Source organism: Madurella fahalii (genome assembly GCF_045866475.1).
Source record: "Madurella fahalii IFM 68171 DNA, scaffold_6, whole genome shotgun sequence".
Classification (NCBI taxonomy): Eukaryota; Fungi; Ascomycota; class Sordariomycetes; order Sordariales; genus Madurella; species Madurella fahalii.
The window spans coordinates 855,526-877,745 of NW_027263976.1; the positions used below are offsets into that span (position 1 = coordinate 855,526).

Genomic DNA, 22,220 nt, shown 5'->3' on the forward strand with positions numbered 1-22,220 from the left:
TGGTATATAACGAGTAAACAGCTCACCATTTTGGAGGAGCTGGCTGGTACATACAATGTAGCGCAAAGATACCAATGCCTCATGATTTTATCTATCGCTAAACGCCGCTCTACTAGTCTATTTAAATCCATGACAAAGAGGAAGCCATACTCTGCTCACAGCACCGCCCCGTCCCCTTCATACCCCCCAATCCCTCTCCCGTCCATAACCTCCCTCACCGTAACCGGCGTAGCCGGCCTGCTTCCCCGCGCCGACCCGGCAAAGAAACTGATACTCTCCCTCTGCGCCACGTACTCGCTATCCGCATACCCCAACAAGCCCTCAATCTCGGTGCTCTGCCGCCCTTTTATCCTCGCAATCTCGGCGCTCGAGTAGTTGGTCAGCGCCCTGCCCACCTCGTGCGCCATGCCCTCCCACAGCCTGCCATTACCACCACCATCCTCCCCGCCCGCCGCTGCGGTCCCAGGGGTGACGTACCCCGCGGGGCCCCTCTTCCTGTCGACGACACAAAGCCGCACGGCCTCCTGCTGCGCAAACACGCCCTCGACGTCGACCACGCCCACGGGGAGCAACCCGGCCTTGCCTACCAGCGCCTTGTACGCGCCCTGGTCAATGTACAGCGTCCCGTGCGGGCGCAGGCCGTGGAGGATCCAGAAGTACCGGTCGCGGACCGGGTGCGGGGAAGGGAGGAAGCGCGTGTGGAGGGGAATTGTTCTGGGGTTGGATTGGGTGGTGTCTGCGTCGGGGGTGCTAGCGGAGGCGTTGACGAGGCTTTCGGTGGTTTGCTGCTGCTGGGACTGAGTTTCGGCGGATTCGGGAGAGGTCTGGTTGGCCTTGGTGGCGAGGGAGGGCGGCGAGCGGCTGGCTTGGATGTGCTGGACGATCTTGATGATGTTGCCCGGGTTCGATGACCGCGTGATGACGGTTGTTACCCCCGCCGAGGTGGCGAGGCGCGCCGCGACGATCTTGGTCGACATCCCCCCTGTGCCGAGGGATGAGCCGGCGGTGGAGACTAGAGGATGCGGTTAGTGAGAGTTGATTTTTGGTGGGATAGGGGAAAGGGAGGGCTTTACCGTCCGCCACAAGGGAGCTGATGTCTTCTACCACTTCGATCGGTTGTGCGTCAGGGTTGGTCCTCGGGTTCTTGTCGTACAGGCAGTCGACATCGGTCATGAGGAAGAGGAGGTCGGCGTGCACCATGGCGGCCGTGATGGCTGAGAGCGTGTCATTGTCGCCAAACTTGATTTCTGACACTGCCAGCGTGTCGTTCTCGTTGACGATGGGGATCACGCCCATGTCCAGCAGCTCATTGATGGTTCTCTGGGCGTTGAGGTACCTCGATCTCTGCGGCCAGATTAATAAGTGGTTTGAACACAGGTAGTGCTGATCCAGCAGCTTGCTCACATCGGCAATGTCGTTTCTCGTGAGAAGGATCTGAGCAATGGGCTGCATCAAGTGGGTAAATAGACTGTCCCAGAGACTCATCAGCCGGCACTGGCCAATGGCTGCCAGAGCCTGCCAAGACTGTAAGTTATATGTCCCGGATGTTCTTGCGCGAGGAACCGTACCTGGAGTTTTGACAGATGCTTAGGCCGCTTCTCAACATCCATTCTCCGGAGCCCGACGCCAATGGCTCCGGACGAGACAATTATGACCCTGTGCCCATCTTTCCTCAACTTCACAGCCGTTTCCACTATCGACGTCAGGATAGAGAGGAGGGGCGCATGGGTCTTTTCGTCTACGATAGAGCTGGTCCCTGGTAATATGTCAGTCCTAAGGTTTTGTTTTGCGAATTGCCCGTGAGAGAGGCTTACTCACCCAGCTTTATGACCACGCCAAGTGGACGAGGACCCCTCATGGCTGTAAGATACAGTGCACGCCAAAATCAGTGAAATTCAACGCGAAATGGACCGAACGACGACTTCAACAGCAACATGTCATTGCGGGATTTGTGTCTCTTACACAGGCTCCAGCTTGATTCCATTATATACCAAACACCTCTCAGATCCTTTTCAGGGGAGTGCCGTAAATTTTGGGCCCGGGCGGTGCAACTGCAGGCGGTTGGCGTCTGATCAGTGGGACCACTCTCGCAGGCGGCAACAGATTGACGGGGTTCCTCGGGAGCTTGTGAAAGTGTTCGATTGGCCGACATCGGCAGGGCGCGCCCTTCTGCTGGGCCTCACCGCCTGGAAGGGTGTGCCGGGCGTAAAGTGTGGGTCAGCGGGAGCTTCCATTGTCCCTTGGCGGAAATGTGCAGATCGGTAATAGCAGCAATCCCTTGACACGGTTTCGACAGCAGCGAATTTCAGTCGACACCACTCAGGATCTTGCCATTGCAGCACCTATGGTACATCATTACACGCTAAGCGAATCGGTAGCGCACACAGTCCTTCCGCCAACCGCCAAATAACCATGGCGTTAACATCAACACCACCACCACCATCACCATCACCACCCTCCTCGTCGTCCTCACAACCCCCCTCCACTTCCACCTCGTCTAACCATCAACCCGAATCCCAATCCCAAAGTTCCCAACAACCGTCCCGGCCCCTCCCGCGCTTCCTCGAAAACGACCCCGCCCGCACAGGCTACGACCCGACGCTCAAATGGTGGATGAACCTGTTCAAGATCTACACCAACCAGATGACGCGCGAGGGGATCGAGCACTACCGCGAGGACCGGTACAAGGCCAACGAGGCGCGGGACTGCGCACGGTGCGAGGCGGACCGCGACTTCCTGTTCGCCTACTCGCCCGTGATCCGCTTCCTGCGGGACAAGGTGGCGGCGCTCAACGGGACGCTAGACGCGACCAACGTCGTCTGCCGGCGGTGCCCGGCGCGGGTGGCCGAGGACGGGACGGTGGTGCGGCAGGGGGGCGGGTTCAGCCCGGACCACGGGATCCTGATCTGCGCCAACGAGATGCGGGACCGCGGCCACCTGGAGGATACGCTCGCGCATGAGATGGTGCACGCGTGGGATCATCTGCGGTGGAAGGTGGACTGGAAGGGTGGGGGCGATCTGAGGCATGCTGCTTGTACCGAGGTGGGTTGTTATTTCCCCCTTCCGAGCCATGTTGCTGAAGGCAGGGCGGTTGTAAGCTGACTTGCGATCGTGACGAACAGATCCGCGCGTCAATGCTCAGCGGGGAGTGTCGATGGACGAGGGAGGCGATGACACGGGGCAACTGGACACTAACACAACAGTTCCAGAACTGCGTCCGGTCGCGAGCGATCCAGTCCGTCATGGCGAGGCCGGCGTGCAAGGACGACGTGCATGCGACCAAGGTGGTCAACGAGGTGTGGGACTCGTGCTTCTCGGATAAACGGCCGTTTGAAGAAGTATATCGTTGAGGGTGCCAGGAAAGATTTTGCGCTCGGCCTAGTGGTAATGCTTGTATTACTATAATGACCTTCTCCCACGAATAGACAACGCATGCAAACCTGCCCTCAGCTATCCACTGGGCGCATGGAAGTCAGATCAAACACGTCTGCCCCGCTATGCAAATGAACTCCTTTGATATGGTCCCTCGGCTTCCCAACTCCTGAACGCCAATACCCCGCTCCCGCAAAGTAACATACATGGTCAATCATCATGGTCGGTTATTTGAGCGGCTTCTCCCGGTTCGCCGCTCTTTCTCCCTTTACGCAGTGCTTGACGACCCAGGGGTGGTTCTGGACTTCGTCAAGAGGGAGTCGCTTCTCCGGGTCAAGCACCAAAAGCTGTCCAACGGCTGTTAGCACGAAACTAAGTCCCAGAGAGAAGCAAAGATCCGAACCATACCTTCTTGATGAGATCCTTGGCCTCCTTGCTCACCCACTCTGGAATAGTCATATCCGCCCTCACGATCCGCTTGTGCGTCATGAGAGGCGTGTCCTCAAACGGAGCCTCACCCACCAAGAACTCGTACGTCAAGACGCCCAGGCTCCACAGGTCGACCTTCTCGTTGTACCAGTTATCGTTGCTACCCGGCTTGATCATCTCCGGAGGCAGGTAGTCAAGCGTGCCGCAGATCGTCTTGCGCCTGTTGTTAGGCGCATGGACGCTCCAGCCAAAGTCGGAGATCTTGATCTCGCCGTGGATGCCCACCAAGATATTCTCGGGCTTGATGTCGCGGTGGATGACGTGCTTGCGGTGCAGGTAGCGCAGCGCCGACGCCATCTGGGCAATGTACTGCGCCGCCTTCCACTCGGGGAACCGGTTCTCACGGCGCAGGTGCTTGTACAGCTCGCCCTTGCCCGCGAACTCGAGGATCAGGAAGATGCGCTTGCTGTCGTGGAAGTGCCCGTACAGCTTGAGGATGTTGGGGTGCCGCAGATTACTCTGAATCTCAATCTCGCGCCGTACCTGCTTCTCGACGCCAGACCCTAGCTGCAGTTCCGACTTGTAGAGCACCTTAAGCGCGCAGATGAAGTTGCTACTGCGTTCGCGAGCGAGGTAGACACGCCCGAACTTGCCCTTGCCTAGGGGCCGTCCGATTTCGAACATGCCGAGGTGGAATTGTTTGGGGACCAGCGGCTGGTCAACGTAAGAGGAGGATGTGCGCTCCGCAAGTGCGAGCTCGTCGGAGCTGCACGAAGTTTGGGATGACGTCTTGTCCTTCTTAGGCGAGGACGGGTTGCTCGGTAGGGCCGTCGAGCTCTTCCATTGGGCGGCTTGAGAGGGGAGCGTGACGGTCGCCGTGACGGTGTTTGTGTTTTGTGACTGCAGGGCAAGCTTGAGTAAGTTTGGCCTGCCGCCGTTGTACGCCGGCTGGCTGCTGGAAGAGCCATTGGCCTGAATCGGAGTTAGCTTTATCAGGAGCTACGAGGGCAATTGAAGTGGTTCAATCATACCTTTGGCTTCTGGTACGGCCGGGCATTCTCGCCTGGATCGTTTTCATCGTTGACCGACATCCGCTGGAAGCGGGCTTCTAGCGTTCTTGTCGCCATTTTGATGGCTGAATTAGCGAGAGGCTCGAGGAATTGGGGAAGGTGCCGGCACCACTGGCTAAAGTGGCGGGTTGTAGACGGGAAGTCGGTGATTTGGTCGCAGTATCAGTTGATCGGTTGAAGCTTTCCAGAATGAGCAGTCTGGAAGCGGGCTATTTACCCTGTCCGGGGTCGGCGGTTGCCTAGCAACGGCGGCCTGACCGGCCCACTGCCAGCGCAGCCGCCAACGCACGCCAGCTCATTACACTACAGTACAAGGGCCTGCAAGTCGGGAGGGTGCCACTGTTCGTTCCATTTCTGGTTTCCAAAGAGAGCTAAAAATGCGAAATTCGTACCCGTAGGATATCAAGAAGAGGCCGATTCCATGCCGTGTCCCGCACATGTTTGTTATTCGAAGCAGTCGTTGATATTCTGAACTTGAGATATTTCCAATGATTGGATCTGGATTCCTTTCCACTTCAGCACTAAATGAAGGTATTGTAAGCAGCCTATGAGTAAAAAGCTCCTGTAGGAACCGGAACTTTGGGACGTGATGCAGGCCCGCGATGATCGGCCCCGCTACCCCGCCAAACAGCTACGGTGCATTCGTCTCGGGCATTGCTTCCGACTGCCCGTAAACTCTAAAATCTAGCAGGGCATTGAAAAAGAAATCATCTTCTCCTTTCATAACCATTGCGAAGGGCGAAGGAAGATTTCTCAGAATATCCGCTCCCCCAGATAACACCTCCGGGAAAGCAGAGCTCGACGACGTGCTCTCTTTACCCCCCAAACCACCCTCAACCTAAGAACTTGACAACCGTCGACCACCGCCGCAAACTCCTATAGTACACCCTTCCCGGCCAAAAGCAAAACCTTAACACCCCAGCACAGCAACCATGAACGACCCATCCGCCAACAACGAACCCTATCCCGCGGGCCCCTCGACAACCCGCACCCACCACCAAGGCGCCTTCACCATCGCCTCGCGCAAGCTCCCGATCCTCAAAGCCGGCCCCATCGACGCGCTCTCGGCCCGCCTCGGCATCCCCGTCCCGGAGATGATCTTCGGCGACAACCTCGTGTCGGTCGCGCACCCGCGCACGGGGTGGCAGGTCTCGTTCAGCGCCGAACCGGCGCTCGACACGGTTGACAAGACGGGCGAGGCGGGGATGCTGCGCGTGGCGTACGCCAAGGAGTGGAGCAGCTCACGGGAGAAGACGAGTGCGGGCATCAGCGAGGTGGTGCGGCCGTTCGACTGGAGCTACAGCTGCGCGTACCGCGGGGACGAGGTCCCCGGGCGGGCCGGGGAGAGGCTGGGAAGGGCCGGGGCCGGGGAGGAGATCCCCTTGGAGCTGCTGAAGAGGAGGGATCCCATTCTGTTCGCGGACGAGGTGGTGCTGTACGAGAGCGAGCTGGACGATAACGGGATAAGCGTGTTGAGTGTCAAGGTGAGGGTGATGGAGCAGCGCATGTTGTTGCTCTGTCGGCTGTTTATGAGGTTGGATAATGTGCTGGTGAGGGTGAGGGATACAAGGGTGTACGTGGATTTTGGGACGGAGGTGGTGATGAGGGAGTATACGGCGCGGGAGGACAAGTTTGAGAATGTTAAACGGGTGTGTGCTCTCTCTTCGTCTGTAAGGTCTAAGAAATGTAGGTTTGCTAACGAGATGGCAGAATCTCTACATGACGGGGCTAATGCCGGACGGTGTTACCGCGGCGTTAAGAGACCCCAACGAGGTTGCCAACTTGTTGCCGGTGGTCGAACACTCGCTCGAGAGCGTCTGCTTAGCCCAGCCGTCCTAGGACAACATTTTCGCATCTTACTCCATGCTGGACAAGGCAAGAATAGCAGGTTGGCGCTGGCGTTGGCGTTGGGGATGCCACAGTCCGCTAATTAGTTCGCGAGTAATGACGGAGGGATCTGATGACGACTTTTCCGCCTGCGAATGCATAAAAATATGTGGTATTCCCTGGCGTAAAACAACCAGGAGTATCCTGCCAAAGCAAACGCTACTACCCAGTGCCAAGGCCCTCTTAACGGCAATGTAAAGATCACTGCAGGATAACCACTTCCACGGCAGCAGCAAACATTGTGTCCCAACAAAACCGTCATAACCCAATCACCCGGCCCGTTCCCACCGTTCGTCATTAGCGCGCAAGAGGAGGCGACGAACTTCTGGCGACTTCTTCAAACGACAATTCCCACTTATCCACCTCCTTGAACTTCTTCGCTGCTTTCTGCAGTTCTTCTCCGAGGCGTTCCTTCATCAACTGGCTGGTCTCCCCCTCGGGGACCTCCTCCTGCTCTCCCTCTCCATCTGCTGCTTCATTTCCACTGCTGACGACGATCTCCTCCTCGACATCCTCGTTTTCCTTGTCATGCGATCCATACGTTCGCTTGTTGCGCTTGTTACTGCCCTGGCCTTCTTTGCCTTTCCGGTTGGATCCTGATTTGCTCAGCGGCCGTTGGGCAGCCTTTCTTCTTCGCGCGGCGCGCGAGTCGACGTACGACAACTCGTCCTCGTCCTGCTCTGCCGCGGAAACGTCGTAGCGATCGTTATCTGAGCCATCGAGGTCAAAGGGGTCGTTGCTGTCGCTGCTGCGGTTGGACGGCTTGTGCCGGCGGCGAGGCAGGAGAGAGGTCAAGTCTGCTGTCGTGACTCTCTTCTGTGGAGGAGGCGCCTTTTTCTGTACCCTGGCTTTGGCATTGGCGGGGACATAGTTTGGAGAGTGTGTCAGTGATGGGGGGGAAGAGATGTCAGAGGCGAGATCGTCGGGTTCGGGGGTCTTCTGTGCTCTTGGCGCGGGTTTACGCGTGTAAGTGCGGTGAGTGAGCGAGTCCAACGAGGGCCAGGCAAACGGGCTATCGCCTTCCGAGGAGCTGCTGCTGAGAGGAGGCGCCATGTCGGGATCGTCTTCCTGAACTGGAGTAGAGGGGCGTTCCCGCTCCCGAGCACGACCGCGTCGGGGCGACAGAGGGTCGCTGTCAACTTCTATTGACTGATGAACCTCGTCCGCTTCCGCAGCGTCCGTCTCCAGAGCAGGTCTCTTTTCCCGGCCATCTTGGTGGCTCTCCAGAGATTTCCGTTTCCGCGAGGGATGGACAGGTGAACCCTCGCTTGAGATGTTGGCCGCAAGCGACGCACGCGTCTGCCTTCTTATCTTACCGAGCGGCGTTGACTCGCCATCTGGCCCAGAATCATCTCCGTCTCCTAGGATGCTTGCATTCCGCGAAGCCTGTGAAGTCTGTGACCGTGACCTCTGTCTGCGCCGAGCGGTACCGAGAATGCTCGGCTCACGTGCCCGCCGCTTAAACATGCCAAAGTTGATAGTCGTGCTGATGCTCGGCGTATTCTGCCCTCTGCTGCTGGGTCGGATAGGTGCATCATCCCTCCCAGCAACGCTCGATTGCCGTGGTCGGCGTTTGAACATTGCAACATTGAAGGACGACGTATCCGTCGAGCGGTGGCCAGTCCGAGTGTCTTCGATCGCGTTTTCAGCATCATCCAGACTATCATCGAGATTGCCGAAGAGTTCGTCATCCAGATCAAGCCCCGACGCGTCCGTCAACCGAGGCTGCATACTGGTCCCCGAGTTCCTCTGGCTGTGCCCGGTATCTGGGCTTCCTCCACGGTCTGGCTTTGACATCGAGGTAAGGCCATCTGGTCTTTTCATCGCATCGTCCATCCTCCGTCTCGAGTCCTCCAGGGCCCTTGCTTGCCCCGAGTTTGTCTCGACATGGTCGGGCGCGTGGATGCGACGGAGTTTCGACGCGTTCGCCTTTGCTTCCTCGGCAGCGCGCCATTTGATGCGCTCCTTTTCACGATCACTAACATCGTATAGATCGCTACTTGGCTGTCTGGATTGCGCGACGGCGGGGTGAGACACGATTGGAGGCGTCACGGATGACTGGTGTGGTTCGCTTGCAACAGCGGAGCGCGCCGCAACGGCCCGCGTCCGCTTCGGCCGAGGGCGAGGCATTGGTCGTTACTTGATTTTGTGCTCTCGCAGATAGTGTTGTGAGATTGTCAGTTGAACCGGATGGGTATCGCAGCAGTCGCTCGGAATGGGTCGAGGTACCGGGGTGGTAATATTTCCTGAGGGGCGGCGGGAACAAGACGCGTCGGACGCGACGATAACAACCTTGGAACTTCTGCAGACAGGGGGGTTCTTTGGTTTCCAGGCCCAGAAATTTCGCTTAACAAGGGTCAGGAAGCCACATCACACAAGGCCAATTGTTAGTGCCTACTATGATGTATCTTGGAACTTGCAGAATTACTACACAACAGAATCAATCCAGAGTAAACATTTTTATCCTACAGACACCTTCATCCTAACCATAACCCTAAGCCCTAACTAATCGTAATCCTAGCGCTGGGGCCTAACGTCGGCCCCGCACCCCTCGGCGGGTTCTTTTTGGAGGGAACCGTGAAGATGGTGAGAATGAATCGGGTTCAGTAACAGATGGGTTGGACCACGAGGTTTGGTACACCACCTCCTCGGAAAGGTACGATCAACGGAACCTGGATAACGTCCCACCTTGACGGGGAAGTCAGCGCACAGGCCACAGTTCCGTGGCTTGGTGTGGGGTATTGTGGGTATTGAAATTCACGATACAGATTTCTATCATCACGGTGAAATAGATTACATCTATACTCCTGTTGAATTCCTGAAAAAATAAGCTTTAAGTTGAAATTAGCCCGTGTTCAAGCTCCGTTCCGACCGGTGGCCATGATCCTCACAGAGGTCGTGAGTAACTTTGGAACCTTGTCGAACAGATTGGCAAACAGGAGGACAATGACTGACTTCTACCATACTAGACAAGATTATCGCATTCCTACCCATGTGTAGCTGAAACTGTGAAGTTTCGGTGTCCTAACACATAGAACCTTGTTCAATGGCTGTGGAGTACTATATTGTACTGTTCTGTAGGCCTCATTCCCAAGTAAGGACCTATGTCAGCTATATCAATGATGGAGAGGTCGATTGTCTAGCTCCGTTAATGATGACACAAGCTTTCATTTCGTATTCCCGCCCAGGAGATTACCACAACAGGGCATAGGGCCACGGGCCAGTGACCAGGTGCTAAGTACAATGATGCTCTGGATGTGACTGTTGGGTGTGACGAATTGGCAGTTCCCATTGGCCACCTGACCCGAGAGGTCTTGATATGAGCCGCTTCCCTGGAAAAGGTACCGCACTTTGACATGAGCCTTTCCAAGCGGCTTGTCGAGTATCACGGAACATCTACTACCTGGAACAGCATGCTCGAGAACACTTGAGCAAGCACCTGGCTCGGTTCGGAGGACAGCGGCTGTCTCCCGTAGAAATTCCACTATTCCGTCGAGAGGTGATAGAAGGATCAAGCAATTCGTATAAGGCCGTCTTCTCAACAAACCGGGAGGACCGAGCATCCGGTTACCATATTAGAAGGGTCTCTGCCTCGAGGACAGTCTACAGCGTAAGTTGTTCAATTGGTGAAATGAAAGATAACGAACGGTGTGTACTCCGCGTTACAAAGCCGGGCCAGTAACCCCTGTAGTGGGACGCTGCAAGGCCCCGACCTCAAACAAAGGCATCCAATTACGTCACCCAGCCTTGCCAGACACGACCTCAACTCTCAATTAAACCGTTTCGCCAGCTTCCACCGTCATTTTCGCTACCAACCGCTAAAACAAATCGCAACATTTCAGTCCACCTCTAACCCGAGACCCAAAATGTCATCATCCACATTCACCCTCGCCCGGACGGCACTAACCCGCTCGACGCTTCGCTTCCGACGCAACGCCCTCCCCGTCAGCCTCGGCCTCACCTCATGTCTCGTTGCAATACACAGCCAGCGTCCCCTACAATTTGATACTCCTACGGCAGCGACAGCGACCCAATCTCGATCCTTTCACCAGAACCCTAGGAGGAAGGACGGCCTCGACGCCGAAACGGTCAAGCAACTTTCCGGAGGGAGCCTCTCAGGTATTATTCACCTCCTCTTTCCGTTTTCTATTTATTTGGCTTGCAAAGGCTTAGGATTCTCGGTTGCTAATTTGGTGCTCGGATAACAGGGTTCGTGGCAGGCTTGCTAGTAAGCGTCTTCTCCAAGACACTCGTTCTCCTAGCGGGCATCGCGATGGTCCTTATTCAGGTATGTGACATGCATTGCGGTACTTCGGGGTCCTATATACCCTCCCCTTGCCCATCCTCACTGCAGAGATCTATGATCTTCCCACCCCTTAGCGGTTATGGATTTGTGCACATGCTGACGTTTACCTCTCCTCGGCTCTCTCTCTCAACTAGGTCGCCGCGCGCAACGGGATAGACCTCGTCTCGCACTTCAAGCTCAAGGAACGGGTCCACTCGTCCCGTATCCTGGCCATGCTGAACCAGCACACCGCCTTCAAGCTCTCATTTGCCATAGCCTTTGCCCTTTCGGCCTTCATGTCCTTTTAAGCAGCCGCAGAAATAGAGATTCACCGTCAACCAGAAACTAGAACGGCTGAGTCTCTCTCACCAACCAGGCACGTGTCAACTCATCATCCTTGAAGAAACCTTCGGTCTTCTCAAAGATCTCCTTGTTGGACTTATTCAGCCACTCCTTCTCTTCGGCCGTCAGGAGCGTCTCGTCAATCAGGTTCCGGCAATACGGAACCATGGTGACGTGCTCGAACCCGAGGAAGGGCTTGTCGCCGAACGTGTGCTCCGTCTTGACCTCGCGCACGAGCGCCAGATTCTCAATACGGATACCGTACACCCCATCCTCGTAGTAGCCCGGCTCGATGGACAGGACGTTGCCCGCCGCGAGGGATACGTCGGCATACTGCTTCCTGGTGCCGATGCCGATGGGTCCCTCGTGGACGTTCAAGTATGAGCCGACGCCGTGGCCGGTGCCGTGCCGGTAGTCGAGGCCCGTTTTCTGTTGGATTCTGGTTAGGATCTAGGTTAAAAGAGGGAGTCGGGCCCTTGGCTTACCCAAAGGAACTGACGGGCCAGGCAGTCGATCGCAAATCCTGTTGTGCCCTTGGGGAAAATTGCAGTGTCCAGTGCAATATTGCCCTTGAGGACAAGCGTGTATGCCTTCTTCTCTTCCGGTGTCGGCGTCCCGAAGTGCAGAGTTCTGGTGGTGTCGGTCGTGCCATCCAGATACTGGGCGCCTGAATCGCACAGATAAACGGCCTTTGGATCGACCACGGCACAGGCACCTCGCTCCGGCTTATAGTGGATAATAGCGGCACTGGAAAACGTCAGTGGAAGAGCGCTTCGATCGTCCAACACTCAGATACTCACTTTGGCCCGGTGGATGAAATAGTGTCAAAGGAAAGGCCAACGAAATCCTTCTGCTTCTTCCGTAGTTCCTCTAATTTGTCGGCAGCAGCCACTTCGTCTATAACCGCCTTCTTGTTGACAAGCTGGTCTTCAAGCCAGGCGAAGAACTCGATGAGGGCAGCACCGTCCCTGATGTGGCAGTTCCTCATACCGTTCAGCTCTACGTCATTCTTGACCGCCTTCGCGTCCCCAATAGGACTCCTGACTTCTTCCACAAACTTGTCGCCCCCAAGCGCCAGCTTTAGCGCCCACGATGCCTTGCTGGAGATGAGGTATTTCTTTGGCGGTTCGGATGCGGCCTTGGCCTCAGCAACGCTGGCCATCGCCTTTGTATCCGGAAAGAGCTGCTCGTAGGGCTTGACGTCGACCTTGTTTTGCGCAAGGTAGCTTTGGCACTCAGCGCTGAGCTTGGAAGAGTCCACATAAAGTGTGGCAGAATCATGGGTCACGATTGCATACGAAAAGAAGACGGGGTTGTAGGTGATGTCGCTGCCACGGAGGTTGAAGAGCCACGCAATCTCGTCCAGCATTGACAGAACGAAAGCGGCAGCTTTCTTCTTCTCCAGCTCCTTGCGGAGGTCGGTGAGTTTTGTTGCCGTGTCTTTGCCCGAGTACTTCTCAGGTAGGAGCACGATCGGGTTATTGGATCTGGCTGGCCTGTCAGCCCCCCAGACTGGGTCGACCAAATTCTCGCTGACAGCCTTGAGGCCAGCACCGCCGCTCTTCTTGACGCTCTCGTCCAGCTTCTCGGCCACCGAGCTCGCGATTAGAGCGGGATCCACAGCCACAGTCTTGCCGCCGGCCGACTCCTCGGCCGCCCAGTCTTGCCAGGTAGGGACATCCTGCATGCCCGTCTTGAGAAGATGCCAATTCCCGTCCAACTGTTTTCCGGCTTGGTTGAAGTACCGTCCGTCTGTGGCGAGGGCTGCCTTGTCGTGCGTGACCACGGCGGTTCCAGCCGACCCAGTAAAGCCAGAGATGAAGGCGCGGCGGGCGTCGCACGACGCTATGTACTCAGAGGCATGGCTATCTTCGGATGGTACCACTGCGGGGCTTAGTTAGTCATAGGGCTGGGAAGGCAACGTTCACGGGGAATTACCATAGACATCCACGCCCTTCTCCTTCATCAGGGACCGTAGGGCGGTCAGCCGGGACGTAGTGTCGACAGTCTCCATCTCTTCAACGGATGGCGGTCCAACAGCTCGTGTTTGGAAAGCTCGTTTGGTCCGAAAGCGTGCGGTCGCGGAAGTGCCCTGACAAGCCCAAAGCGAAAAACCCAGCGAAGTTCGTAGACAGGAGATCGCTGCAGAGCTGGGACGAGCCCATATATGGTGCATGAAGAGGTAGGAAGATGGTTGGACCAAACAGCGTCGGCCCCGACCAGGAAGCGAGACGCAGCAGGCAAGTGAACGGTAGGCAAGATAAGTATAGATAGGTACTGTACCTTAACAGGAGCTGTGCACGTAATGCCGCGGGTATTCGAGGTCGTGACGGTGCAGGACCCCACTTTCCGCCCACCTTTGCAGTCCGCGAACCCCTGCCCCTCTTCTGCTTCCAAAGAGCTTCCATTCTTCCATGGCACGGAAAAGACGCACTTATTGCCACCAGCCGAGTCAAAAACGAAAGCTCTGTTGCGTAGAAGTCCGTATCCCTGAACGTATAATACCCATGGAGAGAAGCAGTTTCACTGAAGACATGACAACGGGCAACGTGCATGACATCCTGCACCTTGCCTGCCGGCATCCTGCGTTGCGGGGTTGTTACCACCTTGATGAATGCCGCTATAATCGCTGAGCAGACCCCTGTACCGGCCCTGCTCTAGGCGGTTCCTCAAAGAGCGCTGAGGTCATTTGTTGCTGCATATCGGTGCCTAATAGAAGCATATGGCAAGGGGCCCACAAGGTGCCTCAGCTGCAAGGCTCATGACAGTTGAGGCGACAGCAGCTCACAAATCCAAAGGCAACTTTGACTTTAAACATCACAACCGGACGCATCTCAGCTGTACAGAACTCAGACTCAACTCGGTGCTGCGGGGCCCGAGTCCCAAAACCGACATTGGCCTCTTGCTTCTTGGGCACCGCGTCGGCGATTCCGATGGCAACTCAAATCTCAGACTAACAGCATCACCGACGCCGTGATGGAGCATTTACCTTTGCCGACAAGCCTCGCCGAGGTTGAAGAAGTGAGTAGCCAGCGACGGCCAGTACGAGTAACTGAGAGGCGTGCTAAGATTTGGTGCAGTTAATCCGAGCACTCTATCAGCCGAACCCGCCTGAGACCATCTCGAAGATCCAGGAGGTTCTCCATCGTTTGCAGAGGTCTCCAGAGGGGTGGCGGCTTGCCCAAAGCTTGATCGCGCACCGCGAGGACAACATCAGGTTCTATGCGGCTCTGACACTCATTGTCAAGCTCAACCGAGACAGGTATATATCCGCCGTCGGACGGGCAACCATTCTTGCATCCGGCTGATTTTCAAGCACAGCTCCAACTTGAGCGAGGACGACGCGAAGAACCTCCTGGAGAATGTCATCTCGTGGGTCATCCAGTCGCTGGTCGGCGGAGCAGGTGCCTTCGTCATCAAGAAGCTGTGCACCGCGCTCGTCACCTACTTTATGCACTTCTCGCATCTATGGCCCAGCTGCGTCCGTCACTTCACCTACTGCTTGGACCTTGGCCGGGGCACTTCGGTAGAGAATCTGGACGATGCCCTTGAGACCCATATCCTTGTCTCCAAATTGGAGGGCTCAAAGCTGAAGGTCGCAATATGGTTTGCGACAATGCTCGTCGAGGAAGTTGGCAAGACGGATATGAACGCACCGAATTAGTACAGACCGCATCCTCGCTCATGTGCAACAGAGCGGCTAACTGAATCTAGCATCCAAGTCCACGGCCGCCTGGTCAAGAACGGCTCTGATGTTGCATGCCTCCTCGCTCGCGGTTTCTCTCCGCCGCGAGCCAATCCGGACTTGCGGACAGAGGGGGACACACTCGCTTGCTTCCAGGTAAGCCGAGAGGGCCCCACGCCCAGGAGCCGTCCTGAAAGAGGTGCTAACTGCGTGACACAAGGCCTGGATTCTGTATGCGCAGCGGGCATCTCCCGTCCCGGAGCTAGTGGCCTCGCTGAGACACCTGGTTGACTCCGCCATGAATTGCTTTACAGATAAGGAGCTCTACCCTACCACTGCCGAACTGTTCAGCGACGTGCTTTCCAACTACTCGGCTTTCTTTACCGAGGAACATTACAGCGCCCTTGCCTCTCTCTTCGAAAGCCCCTGGGCGGCGGAGCATTATCAGCGTCTACTCCACGGCAACCACCACGAGGACGGCATCTCGTTCGGCCTGCTAATGCTGGCTTACGGAGACGCAAAAGTGCAAGACCTCATGACGAGCACGGACGAGCGCTCGCAGAGGTTCCTGGGGAGCCTTAGTGGGCTCCTTGCCGCTGATGGATACCTCGTAGGAGACGATTCTATCTTTGTCCCGGCCCTCGAGTTCTGGTGCACCTTTATTGAGGCCATGATCGACAACGCATTCACAGTGGGCGTCGAGACGCATACTTGGAGGCCATATGCCGAGCAACATCTGAAAGCCGTGGTTACGAATTCTTGGCGCAAGATCCAGTGGCCCCCTGCCGAGACCTTTGCAGAATGGGACTCGACTGAGCGTGTTGCTTTCGGTGACGCCAGAAAGGACGTTTCCGATATGCTCCAATCCCTCTTCACTTTGGAAGGCTTGAGTCTTGTAACTTTCTTTGCCGACCTGTTTCTCCGATCACTTGCTGCCCGGTCTTGGGCAGAGCTGGAAGCCTCGGTCTTCTGTCTCGGTGCCCTCTCCGACTGCGTTTCGGATGATGCCAAATATGATCACGAGCTAAGCAAGGTCTTTGCTTCTCCCTTCTTTGAGCTTCTTGGCCAGGTTCAGGGCCCTATTCCCCTACGTCTCCGTCAGACGGGACTGGCATTGATTGAGCGATACTGCGAGTACTTTGAGCGGCATGCGCAGTACCTCCCAAATGCCCTCAATCTCCTCTTTTCTGCGGTTGGCGACTCCGTTCTTGGAGGGCCATCGGCACGGTCAATCTCCACTCTGTGCTCCTCATGCCGCTCTATCCTCACTGGGGAGGCCGGCGCGTTCATCGCACACTACCAGAGCATCCGCAGCACCCAGGTGCTCGACTCACTGGCCGAAGAGAGAATCGTGCTTTCGATTGCTTCTATCATACAAGCTATCAAAGACGAAAACCATAGACTGGACATGTTTGAGGAGCTATACACATTTCTCAAGAAAGACTTTGAGCTAGCTGTGCAGCTCAAGGCACAACCAGGGCTCCTTAACCTTTCGCATCCAGATTTTCTGAGAGGGCTCGACCCGCCGAACCCTCAGTCAGTGCCTCCGATCGACGATATATCGCTACAGATTGCTCTAAGGTCCATGAGATGCCTCGCAAGCATGGCCAAAGGTATGCAGGATGTCAAGGAGCACCCAGTCGACTTAGACAGCGAGCCTCAAACGTACCACACCAGCCGGAGACTTGCTGGTTTGCAAGAGAACATTACGACAGTTCTGGTTGAGGTACAACGGTCTTTCAGCACCAGCGGCGAAGTTGTGGAAATCATCTGCAACATCTTTCGCGCCGGGTTCTCTGAGACCGAACCAGGGCCGTTTGTGTTTCCTCCGAATGTAGTAACCGGCTACTTTGTCCAACAACGCTTCGAGACCCCTCGAGTGGGGACACTACTCAGCACGGCTTGCTCGTTCGTCGGATCGCTGTATCGGGGACCCAAGGTGTACGTACCTGACCAGCTAGCGCGGCTCTTCCCCTGGGTGATTTCGCTGTTGCAAGCTCTACCAGGTAAGCATCTTCCCGTTCCTAACAGATCTAGGTCCTAGCATTCGCTCTAACGACGTCTTCCTAGAACCTGAAGCCGACACGGAAATCTCGCAGAACGGCATCATCTTCGTCGACAAGGTCATGTCCAAATACCCCGATATCCTCTTCCACCCGCACTGTTCCCACCTCCTCGAGTTCTTCTTCCTCTTTTCCCTTAAAGTCCTTGACGGCAAAGAGCCCCTCCCCAAGGGCGCAGCGGCCGAGTTCTGGGTAAGGCCTCCCTCTCTCCCTCTCTCCCTCCCTTCTCTTTTCTCATTTCATCGGGAAGGACCTCTAACCATTATTTTTCATTTCTATTTTTACCACAGGCAAGTTTCATCTCCCTCAAACCCCCCGCTTCCCCTTCCTCGTCAGACCGGTCGTCGTCACCATCACCATTGTCCCTCGAACGGACGCTCGCAAACGCTATGTCCCACCTCGGGCCCCTCCTCGCGCGCAGTCTTGTGTATAATGTCGGCGGCAACGCCGCGCGGAGCGAGCTAGACAAGCTGTGTGAGCCGCTCAAGAAGTTGGTGACGCATCAGGTTGGGGCACAGGCGTGGCTGGAGCAGGCGCTGTTCGAGGACGGGTTCCCGGGACAGAGAGTCTCGGGGGAGGAGAGGGCGGTGTGGTTGAGGAAGGTTGTTGGGTAAGTTCGCCGGCCCCCTACCTCTATCCCTGTTTCTTTCGTGGTTGTTGAAGGGATGGTCGGTTGTGTTTGGCTAGGGTGCGCGCTAATCACGATGGCAGACTGAGGGGTGCGCGCCAGACAAACCAGGTGGTGAGAGAGTTTTGGCTTGCGTGTAGGGGGTCGAACTTCACCTATGTTTCTTAGGGAGGGATTGAGTTTGTGCCGGTGAAAATGGGGAGTGGATGGGGTTGATTGGGGGATTCATCGACTGTTGATACCCGGAACTGGTTTTCACAATCCGGGTATGACAGTCTGAGCGAGCGTACGGATGAGCTTTTTGTGATGTGTTTTGGGTTGGTAGCGGGTCGAGGACCATTATCGTTCGTTTTGCGGCTGCTGTTTTGTAGTTGTAGGAACAGGGCCGGTATCGTGCGTGCAGTGAGAGTAGAAACGAGTTTACGATCTTTCTAGGTTGAGGACCACATTCTTCTGGCTGTTTTTGTCTCTAGAGTGGCTTGGAAAAAGGGGAACGAAAAGGAGAGGGGGTGGGAGCGGCTGTCAGTGATCTTAGCATACACTTTAGCACCGTTCATGTTCTACACCGCCGTGATCTGAGTGAGAATTGCGTCCAAGTTCATCAGAGTTCGGTCCGGTGTTCCGGCGCTTTGGTGGAGGACCCGTACCGTACCTGAAGTGCTGTTCACTGCAATGGTTGAACGAGGTATAGCAGCACCAACTGGCGCTTGTCGACAACTGAGCCCCTCTGAAAGTCCATGAGCAGCAGAGGCACGGTACCTGATCGTAAACACCTCTAGATGGCACGCTATATGGTATTTGAGACGGCTACTCCCTTTGGCACTAATATTTGTGCTGCATAGCAGTCATTAGCTGCCCGTCCATAACAGTAGAGGTAATAGTTATGGCAGTATGTAGTAAGGAGCCAGTGCACGGACCACTGGCGCCCGTGATTGCTCGACTTGCAACCAACGAAGTCATCCATTAGTCGAGCATTCTATCCCTGGATAGAATTTACGAGGACCATCAATCGACCGGTAGCCGAGGAGCTTCATGCTCACCAATTGAAAATATGCCGAGAAAGGCCCAAACGTGGGATGACTACGACTCGGCTGTCACCCAGGTATGTTGGCGTCGCCATCACTGATTCCCGGCATCCCTGGCTCCTGTTGCTTATCTCCAACTATCGCAGATTATCCTTGCCCCATCCGACTCGGAGTTCCTCGACCAATTGATACCGGTGTTGAAAGATGCCTCGACGAGCAGCCGCGTCGGGTCGCTCATCCAGAGCCTCTCTCAGTACGCCGAGGACCGCGAGGGCGACATCGAGCGCATCGGCTTGACAAAGCACGCCGAGTTCCTGGGCTCGGTCAACCAGCTGCAGAAAGTGCGCGAAGGCACAGTGGCGCTGACATCCGAGATCTTGGACCTCAACCAGTCGATCCAGGCTAGCACTGAGAAGCTCGCCGAGCAGAAGCAGGCGCTGGTGAACACGCGCGGGGTACGGCAGAACATCACCGACGTCTCGGATGCTCTCCAAGAATCGCTCAAGATCCTGCACGCCGTCAACCATGCCCACGACCTCGTCCGGAAGAAGAAGTACTATGGAGCGCTCAAGTCCCTCGAGGATCTGCAGAACGAGTACCTGGTGCCCATCATCCAGAACAGGTATGCGGCCCAGTACAAGCTGGCCGACATGATACAGAAGTCGATCCCGGCTTCTCAGAAGTCCATATCGGAAGCTGTCATGTCCGACCTTAACACCTGGTTATACCGCATCCGTGAGGCGTCGCAGTTAGTCGGCGAGGTTGCCTTCTTTCATACTCAGGAGCGGCGGGCCAGACAAAAGGAACGCGCCGAGATCGACGGCTTCCTGAACCGCTTCAAGCTGAATTCTGCTATCGAGCTGGTCTCGGATGAGAGCAACGAGTTTGATGTACTCTACAACGAGGAGGTCCAGGTTGACTTCACGCCTCTACACGAAGCACTACATATCCACGATGCGCTTGGGCAAGTCGACAAGTTTCGGGCAGAATACGCGGCCACTAGACGGCAGCAGAAGGACCTCATTATGCCAAGCTCCGAAAATATCTTCGCTGAGGATGATGACGAGTCCCTCAAGGAGTTGCTGGAATGTATTGCCGGGTTTGCCATTGTCGAGAAGGCTACAATGCAACGTGCGCCTATGGTTCGCTCGAGCCTTGATGTAGGGATCTATCGATATCGATTAAGGAACATGGTAACTGATCGCAACGACAGGTCGACGAACTCTGGGACTCCATGTGCCGGGCTACTATTCGGGTCATCTCCAGGTCCCTAGACAGAGTAACTAATGCAGAGCTGTTGGTCAAGATCAAGGAGGACATCGCCCTGTTCATCCAGACAATGGAGGTGAGTACCCCTCGCTTCCTTAGACGTGCTAATAATTCTAATAATATGGGCAGTGTTGGGGATATTCCGGCTCGATGGTGAACAACTTTCAGCTCGTCTTGTTCCATAAATATGCCGAGTTGCTGCAGCACCGTTTCAGCGAGGACTTCCAAGAGGTTCGTCATTCGGCCTGGGAGCCTCTAACTCTTATTAACTGCTGTCACAGATTGTTTCGACAGACGATTACATGCCTATGACCATTAACACGCAGGAAGAGTACGAGAAAGTCCTCAGCGTTACGTGGTTTGTCGACGATAGGGCTCCAGAAGAACTCACGTATGATAATCACGCTCCTCGAGGATGGTATAGTCGGTCTAACCTATCTCAGTTTTCCTTGCGTGCTGCCCTTCTCAAAGATGTACCCTCTTTGCTGCATAGACATCAGGAACTTTATGAACCAGTTCCTGGTCTTTACCAAGGAGAACTTCTACCACCCCAACATTGTCGATGAGACACTCAGGAAGGTATGTGCGCGCTCCGCGAAGAAGATTGATGTTTTCCCCGCATCTAACCCGCTATCTAGTCGCTGGACGAGCTCCTGACCGTTATTGTTTGCCAATCCCTCGTTGATCGACTGAACTCTCAATATCTGGGCCAAATCGTGCAGATCCTGACCAATCTGGAGCACTTTGAGATAGCTTGCCAGGAGCTAGAGAGCTTGTTGATCGGAGCCCGGTCATCCACGTCGGCGGGCGGACCCGTGACGCTGAAGGCAACAGAGCAATTCAGGAGCCAGAAGAAGACGGCCGAGAAGCGCATCTTTGAGCTCGTCAACTCTAAGATTGACGACCTCGTGGACACGTCAGATTACGATTGGTGAGTCGGCTAGCATCTGCCCGTGGTTTTACATTCACTGACAAGGCTCGAACAAAGGATGGCGACGTCGAGACCCACCCAGCCCAGCAGCTACATGCAGACTCTGACAATTTTCCTCTTCAACATCATGAACTCCACTCTGCTGGGCCTGCCCAGGGAGATCAAGGAACTCATCTACTTTGATGCTCTCAGCCACGCAGCCAACAAAATCTTAGTAAGCCCTCCTCGAAACCGCTACCCCCAACTTATTATTAACCAACCCCATCCGCAGGCCCTACCCCTCTCTCCAGACGTCAAAAAGATCAACCCCAACGGCGTAGCCGCCATGGCGCTCGACGTGGACCACCTGACGCAGTTCGTGGCCGGGTTGGAAAACTCGTTCATGCTCCAGCAGAACCTGGACGAGCTGCAGCAGACAGTGGCGCTGATGCAGTCGGACAACCACGATGAGTTCTTTGACATTTCGACGCGCAACAAGAAGTACGGCCGCGTCGACGCCATGAACGGACCCATCCTGCTAGAGAAGTACGTCGTTCCTCCTGCGGACTGGAGAGGCGCCGCCTGCGGATCATGCTAACCGTGATATCTCCAGGCTCACCCAGACGGTCGAGAACCCAAGCCGGACCGCGCCGCTCGCTAACTTCGGGTCACGCTTCGGCCTGAGGTGATGTTACTCTCTTCTGCTCACCACCCATTCTAGGACAGTACAGGGTTGTTACGATGTAACGACGGCTCATCAGCTTTTGTTTGCATTCCGGATGGAGCAGAAACCGATCAGAAAGGCAGAAGTAGAAAGCCCTGTCATCAATTGAGGTCATGAAAATTACCAACACCGCAACCGCCTACCGCCAGCTACCTACTACCATATTCAAAACCCAATACTAACAAGGAACCGGGACGCTAACAACACACACAACACACGTCGTGGACTTCTTAAATCAAATCCCAGAGGAATAACTCACGCCGAAGATCCCTTCCACCACTCGGTTTACGCCAAGACGTGTAATTCGCAGACTCGACCTGATTCAGATAACGAGAGATCGACAACACCGGCTCCCGCTCCATACCCCCGCCGCGACGGAACTCGCTCGGAACGGCGTACTCATCTCGTTCTGTGTGGGTTGCTCTCATTTCGGGAGGAATCCGTCCCATTCTATCCCCACCCCCGGTCAGATTCCTCGCCGCATCCTAAAGGCAAGGAAGATTCTTTTCGTGATTCTTCACCTGCTCGTTC

At 55.6% G+C, this 22,220-nt stretch overlaps 9 protein-coding genes across 9 annotated transcripts; 5 read left to right on the top strand and 4 right to left on the bottom strand.

The window, feature by feature from the left end:
- Positions 1–155: 155 nt before the first annotated feature.
- PRO1 (Glutamate 5-kinase) lies at positions 156–1,858 on the bottom strand (the record flags this gene model as incomplete). Its single annotated transcript, XM_071065715.1, has 5 exons — positions 156–1,012; positions 1,074–1,344; positions 1,405–1,515; positions 1,569–1,756; positions 1,819–1,858. The coding sequence occupies 5 exons, from the start codon at positions 1,856–1,858 to the stop codon at positions 156–158; spliced, it is 1,467 nt and encodes a 488-aa protein (XP_070921816.1).
- Positions 1,859–2,412: 554 nt separating this feature from the next.
- ATP23 (Mitochondrial inner membrane protease atp23) lies at positions 2,413–3,350 on the top strand (the record flags this gene model as incomplete). The annotated part of the gene is made up of 2 exons (XM_071065716.1): positions 2,413–3,042; positions 3,123–3,350. 2 exons carry the CDS (start codon positions 2,413–2,415, stop codon positions 3,348–3,350), a joined length of 858 nt encoding a protein of 285 aa, XP_070921817.1.
- A 249-nt stretch (positions 3,351–3,599) lies between these two features.
- On the bottom strand, positions 3,600–4,928 carry IPL1_2 (spindle assembly checkpoint kinase; the record flags this gene model as incomplete). Its single annotated transcript, XM_071065717.1, has 3 exons — positions 3,600–3,719; positions 3,781–4,773; positions 4,833–4,928. 3 exons carry the CDS (start codon positions 4,926–4,928, stop codon positions 3,600–3,602), a joined length of 1,209 nt encoding a protein of 402 aa, XP_070921818.1.
- An 875-nt stretch (positions 4,929–5,803) lies between these two features.
- TIP41 (Tap42 interacting protein) lies at positions 5,804–6,710 on the top strand (the record flags this gene model as incomplete). Its single annotated transcript, XM_071065718.1, has 2 exons — positions 5,804–6,520; positions 6,582–6,710. The coding sequence occupies 2 exons, from the start codon at positions 5,804–5,806 to the stop codon at positions 6,708–6,710; spliced, it is 846 nt and encodes a 281-aa protein (XP_070921819.1).
- Positions 6,711–7,055: 345 nt separating this feature from the next.
- Positions 7,056–8,888, bottom strand: MFIFM68171_10300 (uncharacterized protein; the record flags this gene model as incomplete). Its single annotated transcript, XM_071065719.1, has 1 exon — positions 7,056–8,888. The coding sequence occupies one exon, from the start codon at positions 8,886–8,888 to the stop codon at positions 7,056–7,058; it is 1,833 nt and encodes a 610-aa protein (XP_070921820.1).
- A 1,736-nt stretch (positions 8,889–10,624) lies between these two features.
- MFIFM68171_10301 (uncharacterized protein) lies at positions 10,625–11,351 on the top strand (the record flags this gene model as incomplete). The annotated part of the gene is made up of 3 exons (XM_071065720.1): positions 10,625–10,877; positions 10,967–11,046; positions 11,199–11,351. 3 exons carry the CDS (start codon positions 10,625–10,627, stop codon positions 11,349–11,351), a joined length of 486 nt encoding a protein of 161 aa, XP_070921821.1.
- A 37-nt stretch (positions 11,352–11,388) lies between these two features.
- Positions 11,389–13,399, bottom strand: MFIFM68171_10302 (putative Xaa-Pro aminopeptidase P; the record flags this gene model as incomplete). The annotated part of the gene is made up of 4 exons (XM_071065721.1): positions 11,389–11,814; positions 11,871–12,132; positions 12,186–13,269; positions 13,324–13,399. The coding sequence occupies 4 exons, from the start codon at positions 13,397–13,399 to the stop codon at positions 11,389–11,391; spliced, it is 1,848 nt and encodes a 615-aa protein (XP_070921822.1).
- Positions 13,400–14,361: 962 nt separating this feature from the next.
- PDR6 (member of the karyopherin-beta) lies at positions 14,362–17,929 on the top strand (the record flags this gene model as incomplete). The annotated part of the gene is made up of 8 exons (XM_071065722.1): positions 14,362–14,406; positions 14,466–14,647; positions 14,707–15,048; positions 15,100–15,226; positions 15,291–17,076; positions 17,141–17,325; positions 17,424–17,743; positions 17,845–17,929. The coding sequence occupies 8 exons, from the start codon at positions 14,362–14,364 to the stop codon at positions 17,927–17,929; spliced, it is 3,072 nt and encodes a 1,023-aa protein (XP_070921823.1).
- Positions 17,930–18,812: 883 nt separating this feature from the next.
- On the top strand, positions 18,813–21,654 carry SEC15 (Rab GTPase-binding exocyst subunit S15; the record flags this gene model as incomplete). The annotated part of the gene is made up of 10 exons (XM_071065723.1): positions 18,813–18,863; positions 18,933–19,946; positions 20,000–20,131; positions 20,185–20,286; positions 20,337–20,446; positions 20,499–20,634; positions 20,694–20,986; positions 21,044–21,200; positions 21,258–21,511; positions 21,579–21,654. 10 exons carry the CDS (start codon positions 18,813–18,815, stop codon positions 21,652–21,654), a joined length of 2,325 nt encoding a protein of 774 aa, XP_070921824.1.
- Between the last annotated feature and the right edge of the window lie 566 nt (positions 21,655–22,220).